We start from the raw sequence: 13,932 nt of genomic DNA on the forward strand, positions 1-13,932 counted from the left end.
AATCCTAAAGAACTGCGGGTGCTGTAAATCGGAAAGGCAAATGGAAATTGCTGGAAAAGCTCAGCAGGTCTGACAGCAGCTGTGGAGAGAAATCCGAGTTAATGTTTCGCCTTGGGGGATGGAAGAAGGCTCTGAGGATGTGTCCCTGGAGCTGAAACGGTAACTCGGTTTCTCTGCACAGATGCTGCCAGACGGACAGGCAGATTACACAGATACTGTACACTGTAACAGACAGGCAGATTACACAGATACTGTGCACTGTAACAGACAGGCAGATTACACAGAACTGTGCACTGTAACAGACAGGCAGATTACACAGATACTGTGCACTGTAACAGACAGGCAGGTTACACAGATACAGATTCTCAGGGGACTCGAGAGGGTGGGTTTGGGAAGGCTGTTTCCCCCTTGTGGAAGAATTGTGGACCAGTGGGCATCTCCTCAGAGTAAGGGGTCAAAACATCGAAGACAGAGGTGTGGAGTTTTCTACCCCTTAGTGTATTGAATCTGCTCTACCGCATGGGGCTAGCGAAGTTGGGTCATTCAGTATACCCAAGGCTGAGAGAGAGATTTTTAATCGGGAGAAAATGAGGACTGCCGATGCTGGAGATCAGATTCAAGAGGGCGGTGCTGGAAAAGCGCAGCAGGTCAGGGCAGCATCCGAGGAGCAGGGGAATCGACATTTTGGGCATAAGCCCTTGCTCATTTTTAATCGGTCAATGGAATCAAGGGTTACGGGGAAAAGGCAGGGAAAATGGAGTTGAGGATTACAGCCATTGGATGGTGGAACAGACTCAATGGGCTGAATGGCCTACTTGTGCTCCAATGCCTTCAGCATGGTGGCCCAGGGGAGGTGTACAGCCCGGGTCTGTGAAGTTTGGAATCCATGGTGTGCTGGCCTTGTGTTGTTGATTGTCTCCATTCGGGCCCACAATGTGGTTTTATTTGATCAGGTCCTGTTTTGATTGCAGGATGCACTGAAGGAATTCTTGGGTAAACTGGAGGAGAATGAGAGAAGATTAACCGAGGTTCAACAGAAACAGAAACGCAACATCTCCGGAGTGCAAGTAAGTGTGGCAGATGTTATCGCTCCCCCTTGGCCCTGAGGGATTTGTCCCCAGTGTTATAAAACCAGGGTCCTCTCTGTCCCTTCCAGGAGACGTTTGTGACTGAGTTAAAGCACATTAAGCAGTGCTTCGCTGAGATGGGCCAGTTCATGGAGAGAAAGGAGCGAGGTTTGGTGGAAAAACTGGAGGCCAGGTCAGAAACCATGGCGAAGGACATGGAAGCGAGACTGGGTGAGATCCAGGAAGCATTGTCATCTGTGACAGCAGATATTGTAAAGAGAAAAGAAGAGATGGTGGAGGAGGATGATGTGAAATTCCTGCAGGTATAGGATGGGGGAATAGTATTTCAATTGCAGACTTTTGATATGATAGCCATGTGGTGAGAATGGGACTCATGATACAGACTGGCGTGTGTGTGGTAATGGTCCAGACTGGCATATGTGTTTGTGTGTTAATGTTACAGACTGGCACGTGCTCATGCGTTAATGTTACAGACTGATGTGTGTGTATGTCAATGTTACAGACTGGCATGTGTGTGTATCTGTGTGTGCGTGTGTGTTAATGTTACACACTGGTGCGTGTGTTAATGTTACAGAGTAGTGCGTGGTCGTGTGTGCGTGTTGATGTTACAAGCTGGTGTGTGAGTGAGTGTTAATGTTACAGACTGGCATGTTTGTGTGTTATTGTTACAGATGTGTGTGTGTGTGTGTGCTTGTGTTAACATTACATGCACACACACACTTCAGTCTGTATCAAGTATTTGGTTAAAGTTCAGATTAATTGCTTGCAAACCGCCCACATGTTGTTGAGGTTGTCTCGCAAAGGGACTGTGGTGTCCAGACTGAGTATTTCGGAAAATGTCAAGCCTTTAGTTTATTCTTTCAAGGGAAGTGGACATCACTAGCGAGGTGAGCATTCGTTGCCCATTGCTTAAATAATATGGGTTTGAATAATCGTATTCTCTATTTTTGCAGGGATTGAGCAGTCTAAAGCTAAGGTATGTACTTTATTACTGCAAGGACATCCAAAGAGATTAAATAATGGACAGCCCTTTTGCTTCAGAAATGTTGACATGTTTTCCTATCTGCAGGGGTCTGGAAGACTATAAGGCACTTGAAGATACATCTGAAGACCCCTCGCTGGAAATATTGAAAGGCCCTTTGCAGTACAGTGTGTGGCAGGATCTGGGGAAAGTCATCAAACCAGGTAAATTGTTTGAAGAATTAGCATTTGTACGAATGACCTGACAGTGTCCCTTTTATAGTCTCTCCACATTGACCTGTTCAGGGCTGCTCAGCAACTCAAGTTTCAGTAAAATCTCCTCTTGGACCTCAAAGTTCCAGTGGGTGTAAGCCCGGCCAGTTCATTGCCTCTGTTAAACCTCTCGGACGTGCCTCCAATGGAATGGTGTAGCTCGTCCTTGAGTGAGGGGATACGGCAGGACTGGGTCAGCTCTACCAGTCCCATAAGAACTTGGCTGCTTCAAACTTTGGTCCTTGATTTTTTTTTTATATTCTCCCCGTGTCTGCGTGGGTTTCCTCCCGGGTGCTCCGGTTTCCTCCCACAGTTCAAAGATGTGCAGGGTCAGGGTGGATAGGCCCTTGGGCAGCACGATGGCTCAGTGGTTAGCACTGCTGCCTCACAGCTCCAAGGTTCGATTCCAGCCTCGCGGGACTGTCTGTGTGGAGTTTGCACGTTCTCCCCGTGTCTGTGTGGAGTTTGCACGTTCTCCCCGTGTCTGTGTGGAGTTTGCACGTTCTCCCCGTGTCTGTGTGGGTTTCCTCTGGGTGCTCCGGTTTCCTCCCACAGTCCAAAGATGTGCAGGTCAGGGTGAATTGGCCATGCTAAATTCCCCGTAGTGTTAGGTGCAATAGTCAGAGGGAAGTGGGTCTGGGTGGGCTACTCTTCGGAGGGTCGGTTTGGACGGTTAGGCCGAAGGGCCTGTTTCCACGCTGGGGGGAATCTAATCTTGACTTGGCGGCTCAGTGGTTAGCACTGCTGCCTCCCGGCACCAGGGACCCGAGTTCAATTCCAGCCTCGGGCGACTGTCTGTGTGGAGTTTGCACATTCTCCCCGTGTCTGTGTGCGTTTCCTCCGGATGCTCTGGTTTCTTCCCACAGTCCAAAGATGTGCAGGTCAGGGTGAATAGGCCGTGGGAAATTGCCCATGGTGCCCAGGGATGTATAGGTTAGGTTGATTGGCCTGCTAAGTTGCCCGTAGTGTGCAGGCTAGCTGAGCTAGCCATGGGAAATGCGGGGTTACAGGGACAGGGCGGGGTTGCGTGGGATGCTCTGCGGAGGTTCGGCGCAGACCTGATGGGCCAAATGGCCTCTTCCCGCACTGGGCGGGACTCTATGATTCCACTTTCCAGCGTTTTGAGTCCCTTGTTAGTCAAGGACCGATTGACCCCCATCTCCACTTATCTTATTCCAGAACCTCAACCTCCCACTGCCAGCAGGGGGGAAAAACCCTCTCCTCACGAGAGGTATCGACAGGGTTAAAAGTAGTTGCCTTTTGGGGAATTTCAAGACGAGGGGACACATTTCAAGGTCAGAGGGGAGCGATTTTAAAAAAGACACGAGGGGCAAATGTTTTACACAGAGGGTGGTTCACGTGTGGAATGACCGTCCTGAGGAAGTGGTGGAAGCGGGTACAGTCCCAAACCATTTAAAAGACATTTGGGTAAGTACAGGAATAGGAAAGATGGAGGGATTAGGGCAAGGAGCAGGCAGGTGGAACTGGTTTAGTTTGGATCGTGGTCGGTATGGACTGGTTGGACTCCATCTCCATCTCCAACCTAAATGGGAGAGCCCTAAGGGGGAGCCATCCTCTCAACTCTCCACAGAGTCCTGTATGCTTTGGTAAGGTCAACTCTCGGCCTAAGCTCTGATGGTTTCTCGAGCAGCTCCCCCCCACCCCACCACGAGGTGAATGGGTCGGAAACATGGCGCCTGTGACCCCCTGCCTGGAAGATCCAGGCCGGCAGTCTGAGGGTAGGAGTGGGGTGCTGGAGGGGATCCTCTGGGGGCACTACTTGGCTGCAGTTGTTACCCCGGGGCAGGGTGGGGGTTGGCTCCTCCCGTTGACCATTTGTAAACGCTGCCGTCGTTTTGGCCTCACCCCGGGGATTATGGGAAGTGGGCCCAGGGAGAGTGGAGTGGCTGTTTTCCCAGCGACCCCGTTCGGAGGTGGCATCGCGAGGCCTCCTATCTCTGAGGAAGGGGCACTGCTGGCGGAATCCTGAGGCGTTACAGTGGCACGGTGGCTCAGTGGTTAGCACTGTGGCCTCACAGCACCAGGGACCCCGGTTCGATCCCACCCTCGGGCGACTGTCTGTGTGGAGTTCGTACATTCTCTCCGAGTGCTCGAGTTTCCTCCCACAGTCCAAAGATGTGCACGTTGGGGTGGATTCACTGTACTAAATGGCCAATAGTGTTCAGGGAAGTGTAGGCTGAATGGGTTCGCCACAGGAAATGCAGTGTGACGGGGGTGGGTCTGCGTGGGGTGCTCTTTGGAGGGTTGATGTGGACTAGTCGGGCCAAACGGCCTGCTTCCACACTGCTGGGATTCTGTGAATGAATTACAGGGTTTCGGTCAAAGGAGATGCAGGATAGTCTTGGATTTTTTTTTTTTATCCCTGGAGCATCTGAGGCTGAGTAGTGACCTTACAGAGGTTTATAAAACCATGAGGGGGCATGGATAGGGTAAATAGACAAGGCCTTTTCCCTGGGGTGGGGGAATCCAGAACTAGTGGGCATAGGGTTAGGGTGAGAGGGGAAAGATATAAAAGGGACCTAAGGGGCAACATTTTCACGCAGAAGGTATGGAATGAGCTGCCAGAGGAAGTTGCTGGAGACTGGTACAATTGCGACATTTAAAAGGGTCACAGAGATGTACAGTACAGGAACAGACCCTTCGGTCCAACTGGTCCATGCCGATCAGATATCCCAACCCAATCCAGTCTCATTTGCCAGCAGCCGGCCCATATCCCTCTAAACACTTCCTATTCATGTACCCATCCAGATCCCTTTTAAATGTCGTCATTGTACAAGCCTCTGCCACACATGATTTAAAAACAGTTAGAATGGAGGAATAGAGCAATGGACTGAGAGATCTGTTCAGTTTGACGGTCTTTTCTTACACATAGCATTTACACATGAGGATGACTATAATTGAGAACAAGATTGATCTTTGAAACTGTAGCATTATCAACTGATAATCGATTCCCAACTGATCAATTCTCCGATGCATATGTGGCCACACACCAGCTGACCACTGTAAAATATTAAGGAAACTGTGCATTCAAAATAAAACCGAAATTGCTAGAAAACCTCAGCAGGCCTGCCTTGGTTAGCACTGCCCCCCCCTCACTGCGCCACGGACCCGGGTTCAATTCCAGCCTTGGGCGATTGGCTGTGTGGAGTTTGCACATCCTCCCCGTGTCTGCGTGGCTTTCCTCCCACAGTCCAAATATGTACAGGTCAGGGTGGATTGACCATGTTCCGTTGTCCACAGTGTTCAGGGATGTGTAGGTTAGGTGGATTGGTCAGGGGAATGGGTCTGGGTGAGTTACTCTTCAGAGGGGTCGGTGTGGACTTGTTGGACCGAAGGGCTTCTGTATTTTATAGGGATCCTATATTTAAAAAAAAAATCAGAGTTAATGTTACAATCCCTACTAGTGTGGAGGCAGGCTATTCGGCCCTTTGTGTCCATACTGACCATCCAAATAGTATTCCACCCAGCCCCAGCCATGTAGCCCCGCATTTCCCATGACTCATCCACCTAGCCTACCACACTATGGATAATTTCCAATCCACTCTGACCTGCACATCTTTGGACTGTGGGAGAAAACCAGAGGAAACCCACGCAGACACGGGGAGAATGTGCAAACTCCACACGGACAGTTGCCCAAGGCTGGAATTGAACCTGGGTCCCTGGTGCCGTGAGGGGGTGGTGCTAACCACTGAGCCACCAACCCATTAGAGCTCACTGACCTTCAGAACCGCATTAAAAAGCTGTCAGTATCTGACCACACTTTGAAGCAACACTATCTTCCCTCCCTGATAACCGCCTTCTACTTCCCTTCCCCATCTCCATATTAAACCCCGATATTTATAAACGTTCTGTTTCTTGTGTGTTGGGCGGAAATGGTTTTTTAAATTTCTGAACGATGGGGATCTGCCCCTTTATTGATGGACGGACTTTGACTTTAACATCTCTCTCTCTCTCTCCCCACCCCGTGTGGTTGTTGTTGCTGCAGGGCTGACCCCGCTGACCTTTGACCCCGAAACGGCCAGCCCATGGCTCCGTCTGACCCCCGACCTCACCGGCGTGGAGTGGGCTGCCCAGAGGGGCCCGGTGCCCGAAGACGACCCGCGGCGATACAATCCGTGCCCGTGCGTCCTGGCATCGCGGGGCTTTGACTCGGGGTGTCACTACTGGGAGGTGAGGGTGGCAGGCCGCACCAGCTGGACACTGGGAGTGGCATCTGAGCGAGTGCCCAGGTGGGGGGACATCCTGCTGTCCCCTCCCAACGGCTACTGGGCCATGGGCCTGAGGCAGGGCGGCCGGTACACGGCCTTCTCCGTGCCGCTTCGGGAGCTGCGGCCCACCGTTGCCGGTGGCAACCGGCCACGGGTGATTGGCGTCTACCTGGACTACGGTGGTGGGCGGCTCTCCTTCTATGACGCCGACGGCCTGCGCCACCTCCACACCTTCCAGGGCTGCCCCTTTGAGGGGAGGCTCTACCCCTTCTTCAGCCTGGGCCACGACCGTGCAGGGGCCTCCCCCTCTGAGCCACTGCGGCTGCTCAACCCACTGGCTGCCCCCGCCCCCAGTGGGGGGGCAGATGGGGAAGCCTGCCCCTGCGCACAGTGCCAGTCAGGGGATAGTGCCACTATCCCTGGCACGGAGGGGGCCCACTTTCCCCAGTGCCCACCTCCCGGGCCGGGCCCTCAGGCCTGGTTGTGCCTGGCACTGCTGTTGGCACTCGGGCTGCTGGCTCCCGGGTGCCTGGCCGAGAGCTACCTGGCCTGCTGTGCCATAATGGGGCTTGCGGCCTGGAGCTGGTGCCTGCTGGATGGCGGTGAGAGCCTGGCAGTGGAGGTTTGCCGGGCCTCCTGCGGGGTTCTGGCCTACGCCGGGCTCTGGTGCCTGGTGCTAGCCTACGCCAGGCACCTTGGGGCCTGTTGCCTAGCACTGAGCCTGGGCGGCTTAATGCTGGCCCATAGCACCCGCTCAGGCCTGGCGCTGGCTCCCGGCTCGATGGCCCTGCTGGGATTGCTTTGGCTGGCGGACTCAGAGGTGTGGTCCTGGTGGATATGCTGTGGCCTATTGGGATACGCCGGGCTGTGTCTGACCGTGGCGGGCCACAGGCCCGGGGCCGAGATCTGCTGGTGGTGCTGCGGTGTCCATGGCTACTTCGGCCTGTCTGTGTTGCTCCTGAGCGCCCGGCCGCTGACCGGATTGTGCTGGGTCCTGCTGGGCGCTGCTGGGCTCGTTCTTGGGACAACAGGCCGCTTTGGGAGCCGCTGGCTCTGGGCTGGCACGCTGAGTTACTGCAGCGCCTGGTCCCTCCTTCTGCCCCATGCTCAGCTGGCTGCGGTCACTCTGGGCATGGCTGGCTTTGTTTGGTCAAACTGGTCCTACCTCTCACGCTAGACCCTGGCCTTGCCTCCCACGCGCAGCTTGCTTGTCCTCCCAGTGTCCGCGTGGGTTTCCTCTGGGTGCTCCGGTTTCCTCCCGCAGTCCGAAGATAGGTGGATTGGCCGTGAACAATTGCCCCATAGCGTGCAGGGATGTGCAGGCTAGGTAGGGGGGCCATGGGAAATGCACGATGCCAGGGATAGGGTTGGTTTGGGTGGAATGCCCTTGGGAGGGGCGGGGGGGACGACCCGATGGGCCAAATGGCCTGCTTCCACACTGCAGGGATTCCCCTCCTCCACCACCACCACTAGGAAAGCCCCAACAAGGCCAATTGAATTTTCGTCTTAACCCAATTATTGCATATCTCTAGAGGAGACGGGATGTGAACTCAGGCCTCCTAGATCTAAGACAAGGACACTACCACTGTCTATCACACACTCCTCAGTGTCTCTTTTGGATAGACTCCCCCTGCCAACCCCAAAGCATCCATGGTTTTTTATATTTACATTTTGTACAGCGAGATGGAAAAAGAAGACACCATTGTGAATACATGTACTGTCTTTTGTTCCATCAGGAAAGCAGCTATGTGGTCTACTGAACGTTAACAAGCACAACCTGTTAAAGGCAATGCGGTCTTTAAAATGTGAAGGTGGGGCGGGGGGGGGGGGGGGGGGGTTTGCTTCCCCCTCCTTCCTTCCCCCTCCCCATTCAAATCTAGATTGAAGCAATGAGAGCAGCTAACTTCTGATGATGCCCTTTCTCGTTGCCCACTCCCCCGTGGAGACCCACACTCACGTCCATCCCTGCAACGACCACCCCCAGCCACAATCCAATATTAAATGGCTGCGCTCTCACACTACTCCTCCTGTAGCTCAACAAAGAGGAGTCTGTCAAAGTCGTTTCCCCCTTCGAACGGCATACCTTGTTGAAATAAAGAAATATCACAGGGTCATACAGCATGGAAACAGACCCTTCGGCCCAACCAGTCCATGCCGACTATGTTGTCAAACTAAACTAGTCCCACCTGCCTGCGTTTGGCCCATATCCCTCTGAACATTTCTTGTCCAAATGTATTTTTTAAACGTTGTAACTGTACCTGCATCCACCACTTCCTTAGTTAGTTCATTCCACACGTGAACCACTGTGTGGATGAAAAACCCTCGTGTCATTTTAAATCTCTCTCCTCTCACCTTAAAAATACGCCCCCTAGTTTTGAAGTCTCCTACCATGGGGAAAAGACATCTGCTATTCCCCTTCTCCATGCCCCTCATGATTTTAGAAACCTCTACGAGGTCACCCCTCAACCTCCTCGGCTCCAGGGAAAACAGTCCCAGCCTATCTTTATAACTCAAACCTTGTGTACCCGGCAACATCCTGGGAAAGCGTTTCTGAACTCTCTCCTGCTTAATACCCTTGGTGTAATTTTTCTTTTCAATATTTCCAACCCATTCACAGGAATGCTAGGCCAGCACTGATTGTCCATCTGGAAATTGTGTTCAGAATCTCCACGTGACTCTCACCCCCCCCCCCCCACCAGCAATGTGCCCGACTGTTAACCTAATTCGGGACGGGCAGTTGGCGCTGGCTAAGCCAGCAACCCCCACGTTCTGAGAATGAATTGGAACCAAAAACATTTGTAAAAGACGATTTAAAAAAAAATAAGTGTCTGGAGTCGCGTGGGGAGCACACCAGGTGTAGTGGGGAGTTCCCTCCCCAAAGAATTAGTGGGTTTTCAGAAACCCTGGCAAGTGTTTCCATCAGCTCTTAATTTGAGATTTTTTAAACAACTGAATTCAAAGCTGCTATGGTGGGATTTGAACCCAAGTCCCGGAACATTCCCCGGGTCAATAGTTAGTGATAATACCACCAGGCCATCATCTCTTAATTTGTTTGTCATCTAACTATGTGTAATGGCCAAATAATCAAAGTGCATTCATTAAATATATTTTTAGTTCTATCGAACTGTATTGAAACTAAATTGTAACCAATAGCAACACATCCTTTCTCTTTCTGTGAAATAGCAACTGGACTGTGCTGATGTAATTTAATGTAGGCCGTTACTGCCAAGTCAGTCAAAATAGTCTGGAACAGGTAAACCCTCAAACTATCAAGTGATGAGTGACGAGCTGAAACGTTCGGGTTTCAGCTCGTCACAAAGAGCCCATTGTGCAGGGAGGATCGCAGCGAGGTTTTGAGCCCCCCTGTGTTGTGTCTTCAATTAGTTCAACGTTTTAACTTGCGATGCCTCAGGAAGAGCAATCACTTTTTTTGTCCCCCCAATCTGCAACAATCCTATGCATCACTTTGCCTCTGCAAGCTCAGGTGTCAAGCTCTGTATTAGTTTCATCGCCGTACAGGTACTTTGCTCTTACTGATGATCAGCATGCAACCATTGAAGATACGCTGCAGTAATTTATAAGCGCATCCTCTTAACTATGTACTAATTGTTTATACGTGGATTTTATGCATAAATTTCTTTGTTAAAGTTCTGTGCCACTTTGTCCTTTTTTAGTTAATTTGCACTCAATGGTATAGAACGCTACGTAAGTAATTCCTTTATTTAAACTACTGCTAGGCACCTTCTCTGAATGAGAACACCCCATATATGATACCGAGAGATCAGCACCATACAATGGGACAATAAACATGAGGCTGATTGTCACTACCTGACAATGTGCGGTCACTTCTGTCAACTATGAAAAGTAACAATCATAATGCACCTCATTATTTCAGTAAAAAGCATTCCATTTGATTGAAGAACAAGGAAGAGCTATGATAGGTTCAACAGGTAACCATTACAAAGAGAACTGGTCAAACGCTAACTGGAAACGTCATCTGTAAATGCCTGTCACCCTGAGAAAACCAACTGACTAATCACGCACGACCTGGTTGGAATCACTTTAATTCAAATAGTTTGGATGGAGCAGTTTTTGTCAGGTGTGTGCAGAAAGGTTTCCTGACTCAATATGTAGATAAGCTGACTAGAGGGGAGGCCATATTGGATTTGGTGCTTGGCAACGAACCAGGTCGGGTGTCAGATCTCTGAGTGGGAGCACATTTCGGTGACAACTCCCTGACCTTTACTATAATCATGGAGAGGGATTAGGAGCAGACAGTATGGGAAAGTATTTAATTGGGGGAGGGGGAATTACAATGCTCTTAGGAAGGAACTACAGCACCTAAATTGGGAACAGATGTTCTTAGGAAAATGCACGACAGAAATGTGGAGGTCGTTTAGGAAGCACCTGCTGATAGTGCTGGACAGGTTTGTCCCACTGCAGCAAGGAAGGGATGGTAGGGTGAAGGAATCTTAGGTGACAAGGGATGGAGCACATCTAGTCAAGAGGAAAAAGGAAGCTTACTTAAGGTTGAGGAGGCAAGGATCAGACAGGGCTCTAGAGGGTTACAAGGTAGCCAGCAAGGAAGTGAAGAATGGACTTAGGAGAGCTAGAAGGGGGCATGAAAAAGCTTTAGCGGGTAGGATTAAGGAAAACCTTAAGGCGCTGAATACTAATATGAGGAGGTTGGCCAGAGTGAGGATAGTGGAGGGAACTTGTGCCTGGAGTCAGAGCAGGTAAGGGAGGTCCTTAATGAGTACTTGGCTTCGGTATTTACTGCTGAGAGGGATCTTGACATTACTGAGGACAGCGTGAAACAGACTGATACACTCTTAACAGGTTGATGTTAAAAAATAGGATGTGCTGAACATTTTGAAAAACATAAGGATAGATATGTCCCCCTGGGCCAGACGGGATATACCCAAGGTTACTACGGGGAGTGAGGGAAGAGATCGCTGCGCCTTTGGCGATGATCTTTGTATCCTCACTGTCCACTGGAGTAGTGCCAGATGATTGGAGGGTGGCAAATGTTATTCCCTTCTCAAGAAAGGGAATAGGAATAACCCTGGGAATTACAGACCAGCCAGTCTTACATCAGTGATGGGCAAAGTATTGGAGAGGATTCTGGCAGACAGGATTTATGATTACTTGGAAATCCATAGTCTGATTAGAGATAGTCAGCATGGCATTTTGAGGGACAGGTCATGCCTCACAAACCTTATTGAATTCTTTGAGGATGTGACAAAACACATTGATGAAGGTAGAGCAGTGGATGTGGTGTACATGGATTTTAGCAAGGCGTTTGATAAGGTTCCTCATAGTAGGCTCATTTCAAGGAGTAAGGAGGCATGGGATACAGGGAATTCTGGCTATCTGGATACAGAATTGGCTGGCCCATAGAAGACAGAGGATGGTGGTAGATGGAAAGTATTCAGCCTGGAGCTCGGTGACCAGTGGTGTTCCACAGGGATCTGTTCTGGGACCTCTGCTCTTTGTGATTTTAATAAATAACTTGGCTGAGGAAGTGGAAGGGTGGGTTAGTAAGTTTGCCGATGACAAGAAGGTTGGTGGAGTTGTGGATAGCGTGGAGGGCTGTTGTAGGTTGCATCAGGACAGTGACAGGATGCAGAGCTGGGCTGAGAAGTGGCAGAGGGAGTTCATCCTCAAAGTGTGAAGTGATGACCTCTGCTCTTTGTGATTTTTATAAATAACTTGGCTGAGGAAGTGGAAGGGTGGGTTAGTAAGTTTGCTGATGACAAGAAGGTTGGTGGAGTTGTGGATAGCATGGAGGGCTGTTGTAGGTTGCATCAGGACAGTGACAGGATGCAGAGCTGGGCTGAGAAGTGGCAGAGGGAGTTCATCCTCAAAGTGTGAAGTGATTCATTTTGGAAAGTGGAATTTGAACACAGAATACAGGGTTAAAAGCAGGATTCTTGGCAGTGTGGACGAACAGGGGGATCTTGGGGTCTACATCCATAGATCCCTCAAAGTTCCAACTCACTTTGATTGGGTTGTTAAGAAAGCGTATGGTGTGTTGGCTTTCACTAGCTGGGGGATTGAGTTTAAGAGCCGTGAGGTTATGCTATACTTCTATAAAGAACTGGTTAGACCACACTTGGAATATTGTGTTCAGTTCTAGTCACCTCATAGGAAGGATGTGGAAGCTTTAGAAAGGGTGCAGAGGAGATTTACCATGATGCTGTCTGGACTGAAGGGTATGTCTAATGAAGAAAGGTTGAGGGAACTAGGGCTTTTCTCATTGCAGTGAAGAAGGATAAGAGGTGATTTGTTAGAGGTGTACAAGATGATGTGAGGCATAGAGTGGATAGCCAGAGACTGTTTCCAACGGCAGAAATGACTACTATGAGGGGGGCATAATTTGAAGGCGATTGGAGGAAGGTTTAGGGGAGATGTCAGAGGCAGGTTCTTTTTACACAGGGAGTGGTGGGTGAGTGGAATGCACTGCTAGCAGTGGTAGTAGAATCAGATACATTCGGGACATTAAAGCGACTCTTGGCTAGGGACAGGAAAGATAGTACAATGAAGAGTACGTAGGTTAGTCTGATCTTAGAGTAGGATAAAAGGCCGGCACAACATCGAGGGACAAAGGGCTTGGACTATGTTGTACAGCTCTATGTACAAAACGAATGACTGATTGCTCACTTATGTAAACGAGAGCCGGATCACCACGTACCTAAACCGGGGTCTGATCAACCCCCCGACCTAAACCAGGGTCTGATAACGGTCCTACCTAAACCAGGGTCTGATAACGGTCCTACCTAAACCAGGGTCTGATCCCACCCCTACCTAAACCAGGGTCTGATCACCCCCTACTTAAACCAGGACCTGATCACCACCCTACCTAAACCAGGACCTGATCACCACCCTACCTAAACCAGGGCCCGATCACCACCCTACCTAAACCAGGGTCTGATCACCCCCTATCTAAACCAGGACCTGATCACCCCCTACCTAAACCAGGGTCTGATCACCCCCTCTACCTAAACCAGGGTCTGATCACCCCCCCTACCTAAACCAGGGCCTGATTACCCCCCTACCTAAACCAGGGCCCGATCACCACCCTACCTAAACCAGGGCCGATCACCACCCTACCTAAACCAGGGTCTGATCACCCCCCTACCTAAACCAGACCTGATCACCACCCTACCTAAACCAGGGCCCGATCACCACCCTACCTAAACCAGGCCCGATCACCACCCTACCTAAACCAGGCCCGATCACCACCCTACCTAAACCAGGCCCGATCACCACCCTACCTAAACCAGGCCCGATCACCACCCTACCTAAACCAGGGTCTGATCACCCCCTATCTAAACCAGGACCTGATCACCCCCTACCTAAACCAGGGCCTGATCACCCCC

General features: G+C 50.6%; 1 protein-coding gene across 1 annotated transcript; it reads left to right on the forward strand.

The window, feature by feature from the left end:
• The first annotated feature begins 949 nt into the window (after positions 1–949).
• LOC122547431 lies at positions 950–8,096 on the forward strand. The gene is made up of 5 exons (XM_043686053.1): positions 950–1,067; positions 1,157–1,390; positions 2,042–2,064; positions 2,158–2,273; positions 6,328–8,096. The coding sequence occupies exons 2-5, from the start codon at positions 1,205–1,207 to the stop codon at positions 7,725–7,727; spliced, it is 1,725 nt and encodes a 574-aa protein (XP_043541988.1). The 5' UTR covers positions 950–1,067; positions 1,157–1,204; the 3' UTR covers positions 7,728–8,096.
• The last annotated feature ends 5,836 nt before the right edge of the window (positions 8,097–13,932 follow it).

This window comes from Chiloscyllium plagiosum, unplaced genomic scaffold (assembly GCF_004010195.1).
Source record: "Chiloscyllium plagiosum isolate BGI_BamShark_2017 unplaced genomic scaffold, ASM401019v2 scaf_13207, whole genome shotgun sequence".
Taxonomy (NCBI): Eukaryota; Metazoa; Chordata; class Chondrichthyes; order Orectolobiformes; family Hemiscylliidae; genus Chiloscyllium; species Chiloscyllium plagiosum.